Here is a 21,016-nt window from a genome sequence, read left to right as displayed (position 1 = left end):
TCTCTCCCCTGATTAGCGGGGTCCTCTCTCCCCTGATTAGCGGGGTCCTCTCTCCCCTGATTAGCGGGGTCCTCTCTCCCCTGATTAGCGGGGCCCTCTCTCTCCTGATTAGCGGGGTCCTCTCTTCCTCCCCTGATTAGCGGGGTCCTCTCAGCCTGTTCCTCGGTTTCTTCTTGCTTCCTGAGTGTTTCTTCTTTTGCTCCCCTCAGCGACCCCATCTTCCCCACAGAATGTCATCTCTAGCGTTAACGAGACCTCCCTGATGTTGGAGTGGTCTCCTCCGCGGGACTCTGGAGGCCGCGAGGATCTGGTGTATAACATCATCTGTAAGAGCTGCGGCTCTGGGCGCGGAGCCTGCACCCGCTGCGGAGATAATGTGCAGTTTGCCCCTCGGCAGCTCGGCCTCACCGAACCGCGAGTCTACATCAGCGACCTCCTGGCGCACACGCAGTACACATTCGAGGTCCAGGCCGTGAACGGAGTCACTGACCAAAGCCCGTACTCCCCGCAATTCACATCCGTCAACATCACCACCAACCAGGCTGGTAAGTGACCCACCTATATCAGCACTGGAGCGTTATAAGAGGGGCTGATATCAGTCACATATGTAATATCTGGGGTTATATCCTCACTGGAGCGTTATAAGAGGGGCCGATATCAGTCACTTATGGAATGTCTGGGGTTATATCAGCACTGGAGCATTATAACAGGCTGATATCAGTCACATATGTAATGTCTGGGGTTATATCAGCACTGGAGCGTTATAAGAGGAGCTGATATCAGTCACATATGTAATGTCTGGGGTTATATCAGCACTGGAGCGTTATAAGAGGAGCTGATATCAGTCACATATGTAATGTCCTGGGGTTATATCAGCACTGGAGCATTATAACAGGCTGATATCAGTCACATATGTAATGTCTGGGGTTATATCAGCACTGGAGCATTATAAGAGGGGCTGATATCAGTCACATATGTAATGTCTGGGGTTATATCAGCACTGGAGCGTTATAAGAGGGGCTGATATCAGTCACATATGTAATGTCTGGGGTTATATCAGCACTGGAGCATTATAACAGGCTGATATCAGTCACATATGTAATGTCTGGGGTTATATCAGCACTGGAGCGTTATAAGAGGAGCTGATATCAGTCACATATGTAATGTCTGGGGTTATATCAGCACTGGAGCATTATAAGAGGGGCTGATATCAGTCACACACAGTTAGGTCCAGAAATCTTTGGACAGTGACACAAGTTTTGTTATTTTAGCTGTTTACAAAAACATGTTCAGAAATACAATTCTATATATAATATGGGGCTGAAAGTGCACACTCCCAGCTGCAATATGAGAGTTTTCACATCCAAATCGGAGAAAGGGTTTAGGAATCATAGCTCTGTAATGCATAGCCTTCCTCTTTTTTTAACCTGTAATCAATGAAGTAGTTAAAAGGTCTGGGGTTGATTACAGGTGTGTGGTTTTGCATTTGGAAGCTGTTGCTGTGACCAGACAACATGCGGTCTAAGGAACTCTCAATTGAGGTGAAGCAGAACATCCTGAGGCTGAAAAAAAAGAAAAAATCCATCAGAGAGATAGCAGACATGCTTGGAGTAGCAAAATCAACAGTCGGGTACATTCTGAGAAAAAAGGAATTGACTGGTGAGCTTGGGAACTCAAAAAGGCCTGGGCGTCCACGGATGACAACAGTGGTGGATGATCGCCGCATACTTTCTTTGGTGAAGAAGAACCCGTTCACAACATCAACTGAAGTCCAGAACACTCTCAGTGAAGTAGGCGTATCTGTCTCTAAGTCACCAGTAAAGAGAAGACTCCATGAAAGTAAATACAAAGGGTTCACATCTAGATGCAAACCATTCATCAATTCCAAAAATAGGCAGGCCAGAGTTACATTTGCTGAAAAACACCTCATGAAGCCAGCTCAGTTCTGGAAAAGTATTCTATGGACAGATGAGACCAAGATCAACCTGTACCAGAATGATGGGAAGAAAAAAGACTGGAGAAGAAAGGGAACGGCACATGATCCAAGGCACACCACATCCTCTGTAAAACATGGTGGAGGCAACGTGATGGCATGGGCATGCATGGCTTTCAATGGCACTGGGTCACTTGTGTTTATTGATGACATAACAGCAGACAAGAGTAGCCGGATGAATTCTGAAGTGTACCGGGATATACTTTCAGCCCAGATTCAGCCAAATGCCGCAAAGTTGATCGGACGGCGCTTCATAGTACAGATGGACAATGACCCCAAGCATACAGCCCAAGCTACCCAGGAGTTCATGAGTGCAAAAAAGTGGAACATTCTGCAATGGCCAAGTCAATCACCAGATCTTAACCCAATTGAGCATGCATTTCACTTGCTCAAATCCAGACTTCAGACGGAAAGACCCACAAACAAGCAAGACCTGAAGGCTGCGGCTGTAAAGGCCTGGAAAAGCATTAAGAAGGAGGAAACCCAGCGTTTGGTGATGTCCATGGGTTCCAGACTTAAGGCAGTGATTGCCTCCAAAGGATTCGCAACAAAATATTGAAAATAAAAATATTTTGTTTGGGTTTGGTTTATTTGTCCAATTACTTTTGACCTCCTAAAATGTGGAGTGTTTGTAAAGAAATGTGACAATTCCTACAATTTCTATCAGATATTTTTGTTCAAACCTTCAAATTAAACGTTACAATCTGCACTTGAATTCTGTTGTAGAGGTTTCATTTCAAATCCCAATGTGGTGGCATGCAGAGCCCAACTCGCCAAAATTGTGTCACTGTCCAAATATTTCTGGACCCTAACTGTATGTAATGTCTGGGGTTATATCAGCACTGAGCGTAATAACAGGCGGATATCAGTCACATATTGTAATATCTGGGGTTATATCAGCACTGGAGCGTTATAAGAGGGGCTGATATCCGTCACATATGTATTGTCCTGGGTTATATCAGCACTGGAGCGTTATAAGAGGGGCTGATATCAGTCACATACATAATGTCGGGTTATCTCGGTACTGGAGCATTATAAGAGGGGCTGATATCAGTCACATATGTATTGTCCTGGATTATATCGGTACTGGAGCATTATAAGGGGAGGCTTGCGGTTGCTTATGAATTATCTGGTCGCAAGGTCCTGGCTTCTTTGCTTTTGCTTTTCGTTAGCTGGTGCAGTACCACGTTGCTCCTGACTTTGGTGGGGGTGCTGGGGTGGTGGTCTCCTGGATGTGTGGCATGTATAATTGATGCTGTGGTGGGATCCCGGTACACACACAGCTCTGCTGCTCTGAAATCAGGTCAGGTTCATGTATCCGGCACATTATCTCCGCAGGCAGTGATGCGGGAGTGCGCTGCGGCCGGCACGGAAGAGCCCCGCAGATCACAGCGACGTCCCCTGCCCCTCGTACAACATCAGTCCTGCAACCAGGTCAAAGGCTATGTTCACATGCAGCGATTCTGCAAATGCCTGACTGAACGTGATCACTGCAGCGGTTTTACCCTCAGCCGCTTGTCATGAGACAGTGAAAAATGCTGCAATAATGCAACAAATGTTAGCTAAACCCGTACAGTAGAGAAAGCGCAAATGTAATCTGCACCCAAAACTGTCCAACACCATAAACAGTCTACAAGAGAGCAAAAAAGAACGCCACATAGAAGCGGCATGTGAACATAGCCTTAGTGGGATTTCATCAGGGAGTGAAAGCTGCTCGAAACTCCTCTCTCCCTCCGTGCACCCCTCGCCCTCCCCTTCAGTCCTCTTGTCCCCTCCCCTTCAGTCCTCTTGTCCCCTCCCCTTCAGTCCTCTCGTCTCCTCCCCTTCAGTCCCCTCGTCTCCTCCCCTTCAGTCCCCTCGTCTCCTCCCCTTCAGTCCCCTCGTCTCCTCCCCTTCAGTCCCCTCGTCTCCTCCCTCCGTGCACCCCTCATCCTCCCCTTCAGTCCCCTCGTCTCCTCCCTCCGTGCACCCCTCATCCTCCCCTTCAGTCCTCTCGTCTCCTCCCTCCGTGCACCCTTCGTCCTCCCCTTCAGTCCTCTCGTCTCCTCCCTCCGTGCACCTCTTGTCTCCTCCCCATTCAGTCCTCTCGTCTCCTCCCCATTCAGTCCTCTCGTCTCCTCCCCATTCAGTCCTCTCGTCTCCTCCCCATTCAGTCCTCTCGTCTCCTCCCCATTCAGTCCTCTCGTCTCCTCCCTTCAGTCCTCTCGTCTCCTCCCCTTCAGTCCTCTCGTCTCCTCCCCTTCAGTCCTCTCGTCTCCTCCCCTTCAGTCCTCTCGTCTCCTCCCCTTCAGTCCCCTCGTCTCCTCCCTCCGTGCACCCCTCGTCCTCCCCTTCAGTCCTCTCGTCTCCTCCCCTTCAGTCCTCTCGTCTCCTCCCTCCGTGCACCTCTTGTCTCCTCCCCATTCAGTCCTCTCGTCTCCTCCCCTTCAGTCCTCTCGTCTCCTCCCCTTCAGTCCTCTCGTCTCCTCCCTCCGTGCACCTCTCGTCTCCTCCCCTTCAGTCCTCTCGTCTCCTCCCCCCTCAGTCCCTCTCGTCTCCTCCCCTTCAGTCCTCTCGTCTCCTCCCCTTCAGTCCTCTCGTCTCCTTCCTCCGTGCACCTCTCGTCTCCTCCCCTTCAGTCCTCTCGTCTTCTTCCTCCATGCACCCCTCGTCCTCCCCTTCAGTCCTCTCGTCTCCTCCCCTTCAGTCCTCTCGTCTCCTCCACTTCAGTCCTCCTCCCTTTTGGATCGGGGCCGGATCCCTCCTCCTCTGTCCTTTTGGATCGGGGCCGGATCCCTCCTCCTCTGTCCTTTTGGATCGGGGCCGGATCCCTCCTCCTCTGTCCTTTTGGATCGGGGCCGGATCCCTCCTCCTCTGTCCTTTTGGATCGGGGATGGATCCCTCCTCCTCTGTCCTTTTGGATCGGGGCCGGATCCCTCCTCCTCTGTCCTTTTGGATCGGGGCCGGATCCCTCCTCCTCTGTCCTTTTGGATCGGGGCCGGATCCCTCCTCCTCCGTCCTTTTGGATCGGGGCCGGATCCCTCCTCCTCTGTCCTTTTGGATCGGGGCCGGATCCCTCCTCCTCTGTCCTTTGGATCGGGGTCGGATCTCTCCTCCTCTGTCCTTTTGGATCGATTCCGGATCCCTCCTCTACCCCCCTCCCTTTTGGATCGGTTCCGGATCCCTCCTCTACCCCCTCCTTTTGGATCGGTTCCGGATCCCTCCTCTACCCCCTCCCTTTTGGATCGGGGCCGGATCCCTCCTCTACCCCCTCCCTTTTGGATCGGTGCCGGATCCCTCCTCTAACCCCTCCCTTTTGGATCGGTGCCGGATCCCTCCTCTACACCCTCCCTTTTGGATCGGTGCCGGATCCCTCCTCCTCTGTCCTTTCGATCGGGGATGGATCCCTCCTCCTTTTGGATCAGGGCGGATACCTCTCTCTCTCTTTGAGTCTGGCCCGTATCCCTCCTCTTCTTCCTACTCCTTTTGGATCGAGGATGTATCCCTTCTCCTCTTTGGATCGGGGCCGGATCCCTCCTCTACCACCACCCTTTTCATCGGGGACATATCCCTCCTCCTCCATCCTTTCGATCGGGGATGGATCCCTCCTTCTCCTTTTGGATCAGGGCCGGATCCCTCCTCTACCACCACCCTTTTTCATGGGAGACATATCCCCCCTCCTCCATCCTTTCGATCGGGGATGGATCCCTCCTTCTCCTATTGGATCAGGGCCGGATACCTCTCTCTCTCTCTTTGAGTCTGGCCCGTATCCCTCATCTCCCCTCCTCCTCCTTTTGGATCGGGAATGTATCCATTCTCCTCTTTGGATCGGGGACTGATACCTCTTTCTCTCTTTGGGTCGGGCCCGTATCTCTGCTTTTCCTCCTCCCTTTGGAACGGGGACATATCCCTCCTCCTCCTTCTCCTCTCTTTGGCTTGGGGATGGATACCTCCTTCTCTTTTTGGGTCTGGCCCGAATCCCTCCATCTCCACTTCCTCCTCCTCCCTCTGGATCTGGACCAGGTCTATTTTCTCTTTTGATCTCTCTCCTCTTTGGTCCCTCCTCTTCCTCTCACCTCCAGGGTCTCAGGTCCCTCCTCCCTTTTGGATTGGGGATGGATTCCTTCTCACTTTTAGATCAGGGATGCATCCCTTCTATTCCTTCCTTTTGGATCTGGGTCTGAGCTTTTCTTCTACTCCCTTTTGAATCGGGGACAGATCCCTCCCCGTCCCCCCTTCCTTTGGATCGGGGATGGATCGCTCTTCCCTTTGTATTGGGGATAGATCTCTACTTCCTCTGGATCGGGTCCATATCTGTCCTCCTCCTTTTCCTCCCTTTGGATCAGAGTTAAATCCCTACTCCTCTTCTGTTTGAATTCGGGCCGAATCCTTCTTCCTCCCTTTGGTTCAGGGCCGAATCCCTCCTTCTCTTTTGGGGTTGGACCCGTATTCCTTCTCATCATCATTCATCCTCCTTTTTTTTCCTTACTCTCGGTCGGGGACGGATCCCTTGTGCTCCTCCCTTTATAATGGGGACAGATCCCTCTTCCTCTCATTGGAACAGTGACTAATCCCTCCTCCTCCTCTCTTTTGGATTAGAGAAGGATACCTCCTCCTCCTCCCTTTTGGATCAAAGGCGAATCCCTCCTTCTCTCTTTCAATCTGGGATAGATCAATTTTTCTCCCTTTGGATCAGGGAGTGATCCCTCCTACTCCTCCCTTCCAGATCGGAGACAGATCCCTGCTCTCTTTTGGATCGAGGACTGATCCCTTTTCTCTTTTGGACTGGGGACGGATCCTTTCTCCTCCCTTTTAGACCGGGGACGGATCCCTCCTTCCTCCTTTTGGAACAGGATCAGATCTCTCCTTCCTTTTGGATCAGGGTTGGATCCCTCCTCCTCCCTTTGGATCAGAGACGTATCCCTCCACCTCCTTTCTCTTGGATCAGGGCTAGCTCCCTCCCGCTCTTTCGTTAGGATTGGGGACTAATCCCTTTGGACCAGTACCAGGTTCCTCCTCCTCCTTTTACGGTTGGGGCCTGTATCCCTCCTCCACCCACTGTTTCATCTGTGCTGGATCCCACCTCCTCTTCCTCCCTTTTAGATCGGAGGATTCCTCCTCCTCCGTCCTTTTGGATCGGAGAAGGATCCTTCCTCCTCCACCTCCTTCCTTTTGGATCGGAGACGGATTCCTCCTCCTCCCTTCCTTTTGGATCTTAGACGGATTCCTTCTCCTCCCCCTTCCTTTTGGATCGGAGACGGATCCCTCCTCCTCCTCCTTCCTTTTGGATCGGAGACGGATCCCTCCTCCTCCTTCCTTTTGGATCAGAGACGGATCCCCTCCTCCTCCTTCCTTCCTTTTGGATCAGAGACGATCCCTCCTCCTCCTCCTTCCTTTTGGATCAGAGACGGATCCCTCCTCCTCCTCCTTCCTTTTGGATCAGAGACGGATCCCTCCTCCTCCTCCTTCCTTTTGGATCAGAGACGGATCCCTCCTCCTCCTCCTTCCTTTTGGATCAGAGACGGATCCCTCCTCCTCCTCCTTCCTTTTGGATCGGGCATGGATCCCTCCTCCTCCTCCTTCCTTTTGGATCGGAGACGGATTCCTCCTCTTCCCTTTTCCCTTTTGGATCGGAGATGGATCCCTCCTCCTCCTCCTTCCTTTTGGATCGGAGACGGATCTCTCCTCCTTCCTTTTGGATCGGAGACGGATTCCTCCTCTTCCCTTTTCCTTTTGGATCTTAGACGGATCCCTCCTCCTCCCTTTTGGATCTTGGACGGATCCCTCCTCCTCCCTTTTGGATCTTGGACGGATCCCTCCTCCTCCCTTTTGGATCTTGGACGGATCCCTCCTCCTCCCTTTTGGATCTTGGACGGATCCCCTCCTCCTCCCTTTTGGATCTTGGACGGATCCCTCCTCCTCCCTTTTGGATCTTGGACGGATCCCTCCTCCTCCCTTTTGGATCTTGGACGGATCCCTCCTCCTCCCTTTTGGATCTTGGACGGATCCCTCCTCCTCCCTTTTGGATCTTGGACGGATCCCTCCTCCTCCCTTTTGGATCTTGGACGGATCCCTCCTCCTCCCTTTTGGATCTTGGACGGATCCCTCCTCCTCCCTTTTGGATCTTGGACGGATCCCTCCTCCTCCCTTTTGGATCTTGGACGGATCCCTCCTCCTCCCTTTTGGATCTTGGACGGATCCCTCCTCCTCCCTTTGGATCTTGGACGGATCCCTCCTCCTCCCTTTTGGATCTTGGACGGATCCCTCCTCCTCCCTTTTGGATCTTGGACGGATCCCTCCTCCTCCTTTTGGATCTTGGACGGATCCCTCCTCCTCCCTTTTGGATCTTGGACGGATCCCTCCTCCTCCCTTTTGGATCTTGGACGGATCCCTCCTCCTCCCTTTTGGATCTTGGACGGATCCCTCCTCCTCCCTTTTGGATCTTGGACGGATCCCTCCTCCTCCCTTTTGGATCTTGGACGGATCCCTCCTCCTCCCTTTTGGATCTTGGACGGATCCCTCCTCCTCCCTTTTGGATCTTGGACGGATCCCTCCTCCTCCCTTTTGGATCTTGGACGGATCCCTCCTCCTCCCTTTTGGATCTTGGACGGATCCCTCCTCCTCCCTTTTGGATCTTGGACGGATCCCTCCTCCTCCCTTTTGGATCTTGGACGGATCCCTCCTCCTCCCTTTTGGATCTTGGACGGATCCCTCCTCCTCCCTTTTGGATCTTGGACGGATCCCTCCTCCTCCCTTTTGGATCTTGGACGGATCCCTCCTCCTCCCTTTTGGATCTTGGACGGATCCCTCCTCCTCCCTTTTGGATCTTGGACGGATCCCTCCTCCTCCCTTTTGGATCTTGGACGGATCCCTCCTCCTCCCTTTTGGATCTTGGACGGATCCCTCCTCCTCCCTTTTGGATTTTGGACGGATCCCTCCTCCTCCCTTTTGGATCTTGGACGGATCCCTCCTCCTCCCTTTTGGATCTTGGACGGATCCCTCCTCCTCCCTTTTGGATCTTGGACGGATCCCTCCTCCTCCCTTTTGGATCTTGGACGGATCCCTCCTCCTCCCTTTTGGATCTTGGACGGATCCCTCCTCCTCCCTTTTGGATCTTGGACGGATCCCTCCTCCTCCCTTTTGGATCTTGGACGGATCCCTCCTCCTCCCTTTTGGATCTTGGACGGATCCCTCCTCCTCCCTTTTGGATCTTGGACGGATCCCTCCTCCTCCCTTTTGGATCTTGGACGGATCCCTCCTCCTCCCTTTTGGATCTTGGACGGATCCCTCCTCCTCCCTTTTGGATCTTGGACGGATCCCTCCTCCTCCCTTTTGGATCTTGGACGGATCCCTCCTCATGTTCCCTTTGGATCAGAGATGGAATCCCTTCCCCTTCTCTAATCAGGGATAGATCCCTTTTCTCCGTTTGGATCAGGGAGGGATCCTTCTTCCTCCTCCCTTTTGGATCTGTCTCCCCTTTTGGATCGGTGACAGATTTATCCTATGCTTCACTTTGGATCGGTGACAGAGCCCTAATCCTTTTGGATCAGAATCTGGTCCCTCCTCTTTGACCTTGTTCTTATAATATTGCATCTGGACCAGGTCCCTCCTTATTATCCTTTTCTTCCTTCTCCGTTTGGATCGAGGCCGGGTTACTCCTCCTTTTGAATTGGGGACAGATCCTTCCTCCTTTTCATTGCTTTGGATCAAGGATGGATCCTTCCTCTCTTTGGATCAGGGCTCTGATCCTCCTTCTCTCTTTGGATCTGGGATCGCTCCTTTCTCCTATTCCTGCCTTTAGATAGAGGACAAATATATCTCTTCTCCTCATCCCTATGGTTTTGTACTTGTCTTCCTCCTCCTTTTGGATCATATCTGGGTTCCTGCTCTTCCCTTTTGTATCTGTGACGGATCCCTCCTCCTTTTTCTCCCTTTGGAGCAGAGACAGATCCCTACTCCTCATCCCTTTGGATCAGTTATAGATGCCTCCTCCTATTCCTCCCTTTAGATAGAGGATGTATTTATCCCTCCTCCTAATCCCTTTGGATTTGTACTGGTCTTCCTCCTCATTTTGGATCGGATCTGGGTTCCTCCTCCTCCCTTTGGATTAAGGACAGATCCCTCCTCTCCTTTAGATTGGGGCTGCATCCCTTCTCCTCCTTTATGAATCAAGGACAGATCCTTTCTGCTTATCTTCCCTTTAGATGAGGGACAGATCCCTACTTCTCCCTCTGGATTGGGGACGGATCCCTCCTGCTTCTCCCTTTTGGATCGGTGTCACGAACCACCGGGGGGGTCACTCAGAAATCCCCCGCGCTGGCTACCAGTACGTCACAATCGGGGGGTAACAAGTGGGGGTCACCCCTCCTTTATACCTCCCGACCGACAGACAGAGCACGTGACGCGCTCTCTAGCGCCCCTCTTATAGTCAGGCCAATTATGGAATTGCCCGACAATAAGCAAGGAGGCCGCTATACTACTTATGCCGATTATTGAAGGGTCCCCGGTGAGAGTAGGGTATATATTCCCCCCGACCTCCGCGGGCGGAATATATAAAATCTCCCCGAATCTCACTGGCCTCCCCACAATAATCCTTGGCACAACTCGCTGCCACCAACCGCTTCACGGTAACTATTAGCCGAACACACAGACGTGGGATTCAAGATCGAGATAACAGAACAGCCCAAGATTAATTATATAATTTAATCAGCCTAAAGCACACTAGAAACTACAATATATACAATAGGGAATCTACAGAATATACATATGTCAGAGTACAGTTACAGATAAAGCATGGTTTACAAACAGGCATACACAGTTCCAGCAGTTACCTTGTGCGTCTGGCCACAGGGGGGCGCTGTAGACCAGGTTTCCAGGATCTTTCCCACAGATGTTTCCTACACGTGACCCCCGCGAAAGAACACTGGAAAATGGCTGAAGTAGGGTTATCAACCTGGGCAAATCCAGGTCCCCTCCTACCTTAGTGACCTCAGAGGGAGCACTGCTCCACCCCTGGCTGGAGTTATGGACAATATCCACAACAGGGGATATGGCCATAACTTGGCCTGGGAGCGTCGTAGGCAGACGCCAACGCTCTCATTGTGACAGTTATGAATTTAGCTACAGAACGAGAGGACTCATGACTTGTCTACTAGTTCCCCATTGGCTGATATCACGCCTGGGGTATTTCCCCAGGTCCTGCTCCCATAAAAAGGGTGTGCCAGCATCGTCCGCATGCGGAGACACCATTTTTATGGTTGCCATATTTATCGGAAATATGGCTTGCGAGATATGAACCATTTTTTACTGGAGTCGTTCTGTCTGGATAGTTCCATAGCCTTATAATGAGATACAACTCTTGTTACAGGGTGACGGCAGGGGGTCATCCTGCGTCCATTGTTCCCAAGTCATCTAATCTCCATATCAGAGGAGATGGCTGTTGGAGGTGTAAGTGGAACACAGACCAGTTCCTTTGACACCTATCTGCTAAACAAACCGTTTATCCCTGTGGTAAATTTTCTGATTGAAGGAGTTGTGTGAAGGAAAGGGGGGGTGACACCAGGAGAGGGCTTCCTGACATAACTTGAATATCATGATTTATCGTCATATCTCCGGATTTACCTCACACCTCCCCCCTTTTGAGGGCGCTAGGGGGCAGCACACTCCGGTGTTCCCCCGTGCGCCCGTCCGCGACCTCTCCTTGTCGGGACAGCCCGTCTGCGTTACCGTGGTCACGGCCCCTTTTGTGTCGAATGGTGAAGTTGTATTGCTGGAGCGCCAGGCTCCATCGCAACAACCTGCCATTCGTCCCGGAGACAGTGTGTAACCAGCTGAGGGGATTGTGGTCCGTCTCCACGATGAAGTGGCGCCCGTATAGATAGGGTTGCAGACGCTGCAGAGCCCACACTATGGCTAGGCACTCCTTTTCCATCGTGGAATAGGCCACTTCCCTTGGCAACAGCTTCCTGCTCAGGTACAAGACTGGGTGCTCTTGGCTCGCAGAGTCCACCTGGCTGAGCACCGCACCGAGGCCGAAGTCACTGGCGTCGGTCTGTACTACAAACGGCCGCGTGAAGTCGGCTGCCTGTAGCACGGGCGGGCTGGACAGGGCGTCCTTTAGGGCCCGGAAGGCTGTCTCGCAGTCCATTGTCCAATCGACTGCAGAGGGCAGCTTCTTCTTGGTGAGGTCCGTCAAGGGCTTTGCCAGGCTACTATAGCATGGAACAAACCTCCTATAGTACCCAGCGGTCCCCAAGAAGGACATCACCTGCTTCTTGGTCCTGGGGGTGGGCCAGGATGCGATGGCCTCCACTTTCTCAGGCTCGGGCTTCAGTGTTCTCCCGCCTACCCGGTGACCGAGGTACTGGACCTCGCTCATGGCCAGCTGACACTTTCCCGGCTTGATGGTCAAACCTGCATGGTGGACCCGCCTGAGCACCTGTGCTAGATGCTCTAGGTGATCTTCCCAGGTGGGACTGAAGACGGCAATGTCATCCAGGTACGCGGCCGCGTACCCTTCAAGTCCCTTGAGCAGGGTGTTGACCATCCGCTGGAAAGTGGCAGGGGCATTCCTCATCCCGAATGGCATCACCGTGGACTCGTACAGTCCAAATGGGGTAATAAAGGCAGAGCGTTCCCTGGCCTTGCGAGTCAGGGGGATCTGCCAATATCCCCGGCTCAGATCCATGATGGTCAGGTACTGAGCCCCGGCCAACTGATCGAGCAGGTCATCGATGCGTGGCATTGGGTACGCATCGGCGACCGTGACAGCATTGAGCCCCCTGTAGTCCACGCAGAACCGAGTGGTTCGGTCCTTCTTAGGGACGAGGACTACAGGCGAGGCCCAAGCGCTGTTGGATGCCTGGATCACCCCCAGCTTCAGCATCTCGTCAATCTCCTGGCGCATGTGTTGCTGCACCTCCAGGGAGACCCGGTATGCTGAACGCCGGATTGGGGGATGATCCCCAGTGTCCACGTGATGGACAGCCAAGTTAGTCCTTCCGGGCTGGTTGGTAAACAACCCCCGGAAGGGGTGTAGGGTGGCCCACAGCTGGGACCGTTGGTCTTCCAAGAGCTGGTGGCCAACCTCCACATCCTCAATGGATCCGCCTGCCCTAACCTGGGCTAGCATATCCAAGAGGGTTTCCGCTTCTCCCTCCTCGGGCAGGTTGCACACGGGGAGCGCACACGCCTCCCGCTCATGATGTGCCTTCATCATGTTCACATGGAAGGGCTTCCGCCTTCCACGGGCAGGGTCCAGGGTGACCAGGTACGTCACAGGGTTGAGCTGCTGGTACACGAGGTATGGGCCTTCCCAGGCTGCCTGAAGCTTGTCCTGTGGTACGGGGACCAGTACCCACACCTTTTGACCCACTTGGTAGGTCCTCTCACAAGCGTTCTGGTCGTACCAACGCTTCTGATCGGCCTGGGCTTGAGCCATATTGTCGTGTACCAGTTGCGTCACGGCCTGCATTTTGTCCCGGAAGCGCATGACATACTCGATAACCGACACTCCAGGGGTGGCCAAATCCCCTTCCCAAGCCTCTTTCACCAGAGCCAGGGGGCCCCGCACACGTCGCCCGTACAGGAGCTCAAAAGGTGAGAACCCCGTTGAGGCCTGTGGAACCTCCCGGTAAGCAAATAACAGGTGTGGGAGATACCGCTCCCAGTCACGCCCATGGGAGTCGACCAACATCTTAAGCATCTGCTTTAAGGTGCCATTGAACCGCTCGCACAGGCCATTAGTCTGTGGATGGTACGGGCTGGCCACCAGATGTCGCACCTGGACTTGCTTACAGAGGGCCTCCATCAGCTGGGACATGAATTGGGTCCCCCGGTCAGTGAGCATTTCCTGGGGAAAACCCACTCTGGAGAAAATCTCCAGCAATGCGGTGGCCACCTTGTCAGCCCGAATGGACGACAAGGCCACTGCTTCTGGGTACCGGGTGGCATAGTCCACTACCGTTAGTATGAAGCGTTTCCCGGAGCTGCTGGGGATGGCCAGCGGGCCGACCAGATCCACAGCCACCCTCCTGAAAGGCTCATCGATGATTGCAGAGATACTAGTGGGGCTTTGGGGTGTGGCCCCGCCTTCCCCACTCTCTGACAGGTTTCACACGAACGGCAGTAGGCAGCCACATCGGCCCCCATTTTTGGCCAGTAGAAATGCTGGGTTTAACCTGGCCTTGGTCTTTAGCGATCCCTAGGTGTCCCGGCCATCGGAATCTCATGTGCGATCCGCAACAACTCCGTCCGGAACGGATAGGGTACCACCAACTGTCGGTCCCTGGGCCACGCCTCCGGTGAACCCTGCTGGACCGTGACCCGGTACAGCCGTCCTTGGTCCCAGACCACTCGCTCCGGGTCCGAGTCCGAGGGAGGCTGTGCCGCCTGCTCCTTTAGAGCTTTCAGGCTGTCGTCAGCTTCTAACGCTGCCTGAAACCCCTGACTAGATGTGGCCAGAATCGACGAGACTGTCACATCTTCGGTCAGTACCCCGGGACCTGTGTCCTGGCCTCCACCTGACTCGGCTGCCACTTGGTCAGAAGGGGAAGAGCTATCGGACCTCCGGGAGGCCCCTTGGCTTCCAGCACTCCCACTGCGGGTGACAGCGGCCACAGCTGCTGCGACCGTGGGTCGTGCCTGCTCCTCCTCCGTTCCTGACCAAGTCGCCGGTTCAGGCAGACCTACCTGGCTTCCTGACACCCCGGTTGTGGGGGAACCCTGCACCGAGATCTTACCTGGGAGCACTTCCGCTCCGGGACCGGCCCCAATCTCACCTGCCTGTTCCCCCCCTGCAGCAACAGAACCCCGCTGTGAAATCTCTGGGGACCCCACATTTGCTGTGGTAGCCCCCACCCCACACACTGGTCCTCCCCCTGCAGCACCCTGCTCTCTGCTTATCCCTGCAGAGGGCAACAGATCCCAGCTCACAGGCTGATTACTTGTAGAGGCATTGTCACACCTTTCTCTGACCCCCTCCCCTGTCACAGCTGCAGCTGAGTGTGTGTCTATGGTGTCTATGCAAGCAGAAAAATCAGAGTTCACTCCCTCCTCCCTTACATCATTCATAGATAACACATTAACATTGTCCGGAGGCACGTCAGTACTGGCTGAAGGTTCAGCCCTTGGGGGGGGCCCAAACTGGGAGGTTATCTGCCCCAAATCTGTCCCAAGTAGCACATTTGCAGGGATCCGATCAGTTACCCCCACCTCTCTCACCCCTCGCCCTGCGCCCCAGTCCACATAAATGTCAGCAACAGGCAGCGCCGGGTCAATGCCTCCAATCCCGGAGACAGCGAGGGTTTTTCCCGGGATCAAGTCTTGGGGGGACACCATGTCAGGCCGCACCAGAGTCACCTCCGAGGCGCTGTCTCGCAGTCCTATGGTCACAGACCGGCCGACGGTGACAGGTTGGAAGCTGTCCAGGGACCTACCACCACCCCCACCCACACAATACACCTTGGGCGGCCCTTGGGACGGGGACGGAGCCGGGGCCTTGGGACGCTGAGGGCACATGGCCTTGAAGTGTCCAGGTAGGTTGCACTGGTGGCACCGTCTTGGCTCTGCCACGGGCCTGGAGAGGGGAGTTGAGGGGGACACCCCCCTGCAGTCTAGGGGCAGGTGGGGCAGTCGCAGAGTTCATCTTACCCCCTCTCCAGGTGCTGCTGGTGGCTGCTCTCCTGGCCTCAGGAGCCCGATTGTTGGTGTAGTCATCGGCCAGGGCAGCTGTAGCCGTGGATCCCTTTGGCTTCTGGTCTCGGATGAACTGGCGGAGATCCTCAGGGCAGTTCCACAAGAGTTGCTCCGTGATGAACAAGTCCAGGATCTCCGGTCCGGTGGAAAGCTGCAGGCCTTGGGTCCAGTGGTCGGCAGCTCGGGCAAGTGCCCGCCTGTGGTCAGCCCAGGAGTCCTTTGGTCCCTTCTGCAGGGTCCGGAACTTCTTGCGGTAGGACTCCGGAGTGAGGTTGTACTGTTGGATCAGGGCCCGCTTGATGGTGTCGTAGCCCTGATCTGCCTCAGCAGGCAAGTCCCCAAGGATATCCAGGGCCTTACCCCTTAGACGGGGGGTCAGGTATTTGGCCCACTGATCCTTGTCCAGATGGTGCTGCAAGCAAGTCCGTTCAAAAGCAGTCAGGAAAGAGTCCAAGTCTCCATCCTTCTCCAGCACTGGGAAGTCCTCAACACGGACCTTTGGAAGTTTGGTGTCTTGAAGGTCACGTGTGGCTGATGAGGGCCGGAGCTGAGCTAGCTGCAGCTGGTGGTCACGGTCTGCCTGTTGCCGTCGCTCCGCAGCCTCACGCTCTGCCTGGCGCTCTTCACGCGCTGCCTGCCGCTCTGCCCTGCGCTCTGCCAGGAGTTCCTTGTAGCCCTCCTGGTCTCCAGCCTGGAGAAGGGCCATAGCCATTTGAAGAAGGCTATCCGAGCCTCCCAGGCTCGGTGGAATGGCACGTGGTGATCTGCGGCCCGCTGCGGAGCCTGGTGATTCACTGTCCATTGCAGAGCGGAGGGCTGGCATCTGGCTCGTTGAGGACCCTTGGGTGAGCTGCTCCTCATCTTGTCCATAATTGCCAGGTTGTGCGCTGTCCTCTGCAGAACGGTTTTCTGGCATCGAGCTCCTGGAGGACTCGTGGGCAACCTCCTCATCGTCTCTGGCCTGAGCATCGGCCATTCCTTTGGCTTTGCTCCTGGTGCCATCAGCCATTCTTGCAGACTTTTGGTCACTGACACAGAACTGACACCTGATGCCTCCACACACCTTACAGTACCTGCACTCTGACACTCTAGTGTTGGTCTGGTCTGAAGACCCCAGCAGCCACAGCTGCTGCAGGCAGTCTTTAGTGTCTGGGAGTATGGGTCTCACACTCACACACACTATTATCTCGATCCCACCGCTTGCCACCAATATGTCACGAACCACCGGGGGGGTCACTCAGAAATCCCCCGCGCTGGCTACCAGTACGTCACAATCGGGGGGTAACAAGTGGGGGTCACCCCTCCTTTATACCTCCCGACCGACAGACAGAGCACGTGACGCGCTCTCTAGCGCCCCTCTTATAGTCAGGCCAATTATGGAATTGCCCGACAATAAGCAAGGAGGCCGCTATACTACTTATGCCGATTATTGAAGGGTCCCCGGTGAGAGTAGGGTATATATTCCCCCGACCTCCGCGGGCGGAATATATAAAATCTCCCCGAATCTCACTGGCCTCCCCACAATAATCCTTGGCACAACTCGCTGCCACCAACCGCTTCACGGTAACTATTAGCCGAACACACAGACGTGGGATTCAAGATCGAGATAACAGAACAGCCCAAGATTAATTATATAATTTAATCAGCCTAAAGCACACTAGAAACTACAATATATACAATAGGGAATCTACAGAATATACATATGTCAGAGTACAGTTACAGATAAAGCATGGTTTACAAACAGGCATACACAGTTCCAGCAGTTACCTTGTGCGTCTGGCCACAGGGGGGCGCTGTAGACCAGGTTTCCAGGATCTTTCCCACAGATGTTTCCTACACGTGACCCCCGGCGAAAGAACACTGGAAAATGGCCGAAGTAGGGTTATCAACCTGGGCAAATCCAGGTCCCCTCCTACCTTAGTGACCTCAGAGGGAGCACTGCTCCACCCCTGGCTGGAGTTATGGACAATATCCACAACAGGGGATATGGCCATAACTTGGCCTGGGAGCGTCGTAGGCAGACGCCAACGCTCTCATTGTGACAGTTATGAATTTAGCTACAGAACGAGAGGACTCATGACTTGTCTACTAGTTCCCCATTGGCTGATATCACGCCTGGGGTATTTCCCCAGGTCCTGCTCCCATAAAAAGGGTGTGCCAGCATCGTCCGCATGCGGAGACACCATTTTTATGGTTGCCATATTTATCGGAAATATGGCTTGCGAGATATGAACCATTTTTTACTGGAGTCGTTCTGTCTGGATAGTTCCATAGCCTTATAATGAGATACAACTCTTGTTACAGGGTGACGGCAGAGGTCATCCTGCGTCCATTGTTCCCAAGTCATCTAATCTCCATATCAGAGGAGATGGCTGTTGGAGGTGTAAGTGGAACACAGACCAGTTCCTTTGACACCTATCTGCTAAACAAACCGTTTATCCCTGTGGTAAATTTTCTGATTGAAGGAGTTGTGTGAAGGAAAGGGGGGGTGACACCAGGAGAGGGCTTCCTGACATAACTTGAATATCATGATTTATCGTCATATCTCCGGATTTACCTCACAATCGGGAATGGATGTCTCCTCCTATTCCTCCCTTTAGATAGAGGACGGATGGATCCTTCATCCCTATGGATTAGTAGTTGTCTTCCTCTTCCTTTTGGATTAGGACTGGCTTCCTTCCCCTTTAGGATTGGGGCTGGGTCCTCCGTCTGGTCCTTTTTTTGAATCGTGGTGTGGTCCCTCCTCCTTTTCTTTGCCTTTCTCTTGGGTCAGGGCTGGGTCCCTCCCCCTTGTCCTTCTTTGCCTTGTCCTTCTTTTGGATCAGGGCTGAGTCTCTTCCTTTTCCTCTTGTATTGGAGCAGAGACCCTCCTTTTCATTATCCTTACCTTGGATCAGGGCTGAGTTACTCCTCCTTTTCCTTCTCTTCCCTTTGGATCACGGTCAGGTCTCTCCTTTTTGTCCTTCTCCTCACTTTGTATTGTTACCAGATTCCCCCTCCTTCTCCCTATGGATTTGGACCAGATTCCTTCTCCTCTTCCCGTTTAATCTGGGATTGATCCCTCCTCCTCTTTCTCCTCCCTCTGGCTTGTGGATCAGGGCTTGGTCCCTCCTCCTTCCTTGTAAATTGGGGCTTGGTCCCTCCTCCTCGTTCTATTCCTCCTCTTGAATCACTGCTGTGTCCCTCATACTTGTCCTCCTCATTCCTCTTGGATCAGGGCCAGGTCCCTTGTCCTCCTCTTGTATTGGGATGGATCCCTTCTCCTCTTCCTCCTCCTCCTTCCTCTTCTTCCTCCTCTTCTTCTTGTATCGGGGATGGGACCCTTGTCCTCCTGTTATATTTTGGATGAGTCCCTTCTCCTTTTCCATCTCTTCCTCCTCTTTTTCTTGTTTTGGAGATGGGTTCTTCGTCCTTGTCCTTCTCTTGTATTGCGGATGAGTCCTTTTCTCCTTTTCCTACTCTTCCTCTTGTGTCAGGGCCAGATCTTTCATGATTGTAATTCTCTTGAATTGAGGATGGGTCACCTCCTCTTGGTTCGGGGCCAGGTTCCTCATCCTTGTATTCCTCTTGTATTGGAGAGGGGTCCCTTCTCCTTTTCCTCCTTCTCTTCCTCCTCTTCTTCTTGTATCGGACACGGGTCCCTCGTCCTTGTCCTCCTGTTATATTGTGGATGAGTCTCTTCTTCTTTTCCATCTTTTCCTCTTCATCCTCTTTTTCTTGTTTCGGGGACGGGTCTCTCATCCTTGTCCTTCTTTTGTATTGCGGATTGGTTCGGGGCCAGGTTCCTCATCCTTGTATTCCTCTTGTATTGGGGATGGGTCCCTTCTCCTTTTCCTCCTCTTCCTCTTGTATCAGGGCCGGATCTCTCATGATTGTCCTTCTCTTGAATTGAGGATAGGTCACCTCCTCTTGGTTCGGGGCCAGGTTCCTCATCCTTGTATTCCTCTTGTATTGGGGATGGGTCCCTTCTCCTTTTCCTCCTCTTCTTGTACCTGGGCTGGATCTCTCATGATTGTCCTCCTCTTGGATCATGGCCAGGTTCCTCATCCTTGTACTCCTCTCGTATCAGGGCCGGGTCCCTCGACCATGTCCTTTTTTTTGTATACGGGTTGAGTCCCTTCTTTTTCCGCCTCTTTGTCATGTATCGGGGTCTTTGCTTGTTTTACCCTGATGTCATTGCCGATTTCATGCTGATTGACAGCCGGCTCCTCGCAAGTAGGCAGCGGGAAGCCAGCTTCAGTACGACATCAGCAGTGACACCACCTCAGCAAAGTGGAAGAGAAGCTGCTCTGACAATAGAATTCCATCAAAAGCTGAAGAATGACTGATAAAAATGACAGGTAGTCGGGGGGCGTGGCCAGCAGGCAGCATGAACGGTCGCATCTGAGAGCAGCTCCGCAGTCCAACGCTGATATATACTATTAATCCTGCTGAAATTGGTGCCTAAATACACCTCTGGATTACCTGTGGTGCGGTGAGCATTCGGATCGGTACCATGAGCAGAGGTCGCAGCGCAGCGGCGGCTGAGAAGCTGAAGAAGTTTGCTCGGGACTCCCAACAAGATGGCGCTGGCAAGGAGGCAGAGCGGGAATCCAGTGAGGCGGAGGAGGAGGAGATAATGGAGGCCGGATCCAAGGAATCGCAGGAGCTAACCTTACAGCAGGTTACGTCGCAGTTACTTGCAGCGATCCAGGATTCAAAAGTGTCGCTGACGGGTAAAATCGAGGAGGTTAAGATCGATGTGGGTCTCCTCCGGCTGGACTTGCAAAACCTGAGAGAGCGGGTAAAGGAGACCGAGCAGCGGATCTCCACGCTGGAAGACGACGCAAGAGCGACGCCGGGCAGACTGTCCTCTCTGGAAAGCGCGGCAAACAACTGGGCGCAGAGGGCTGACGACCTGGAAAATCGCCTGCGTCGCAATAATTTGAGAATTCTGGGGATGCCGGAGAGAGCAGAAGGGAGCGACCCATGTAAGTTCATGGAAAAGTGGCTCTCCGAAACTTTCCCTGATGCGACGCTGTCAGCGGCATTCGCTATAGAAAGAGCTCACCGGGTACCGGCCAGGCCTCCTCCTCCGGGAGCGCAGCCTAGATCTCTCCTGGCCCGACTGTTGAGCAGCAGAGATAGAGATGCGATCCTTGGTGCGGCGCAAGGGCCCGATTTTACACAACAACGCCACCATATTGATCTTCCCTGATTTCTCTGCGTCGCTCCAGAAAACGAGGGCATCCTTCATTCAGGTGAAAAAACGCCTCAGAGAGCATCAAATTGCTTACTCCATGATCTTCCCAGCTCGTCTTAGAGTGGTTCATCAAGAGCGATCCCTGTTCTTTACTTCTCCTGCGGAAG

General features: G+C 53.4%; 1 protein-coding gene across 4 annotated transcripts in view; it reads left to right on the top strand.

Moving 5' to 3' along the window:
- Window positions 1-215: 215 nt before the first annotated feature.
- Window positions 216-21,016, top strand: part of LOC142256453 (ephrin type-B receptor 2) — a 60,707-nt gene continuing 39,906 nt past the window's right edge. For all 4 annotated transcript variants that reach the window (XM_075328143.1, XM_075328141.1, XM_075328142.1 and 1 more), the window contains exon 1: window positions 216-545. In XM_075328143.1, coding sequence (XP_075184258.1) covers window positions 263-545 — 283 coding nt within the window. In that variant the 5' untranslated portion in view covers window positions 216-262. The remainder of the gene's footprint in view (window positions 546-21,016) is intronic.

The sequence above is a fragment of the Anomaloglossus baeobatrachus genome, chromosome 11 (assembly GCF_048569485.1).
Source record: "Anomaloglossus baeobatrachus isolate aAnoBae1 chromosome 11, aAnoBae1.hap1, whole genome shotgun sequence".
Classification (NCBI taxonomy): Eukaryota; Metazoa; Chordata; class Amphibia; order Anura; family Aromobatidae; genus Anomaloglossus; species Anomaloglossus baeobatrachus.
This window is presented reverse-complemented; position numbering and strand designations above follow the sequence as displayed.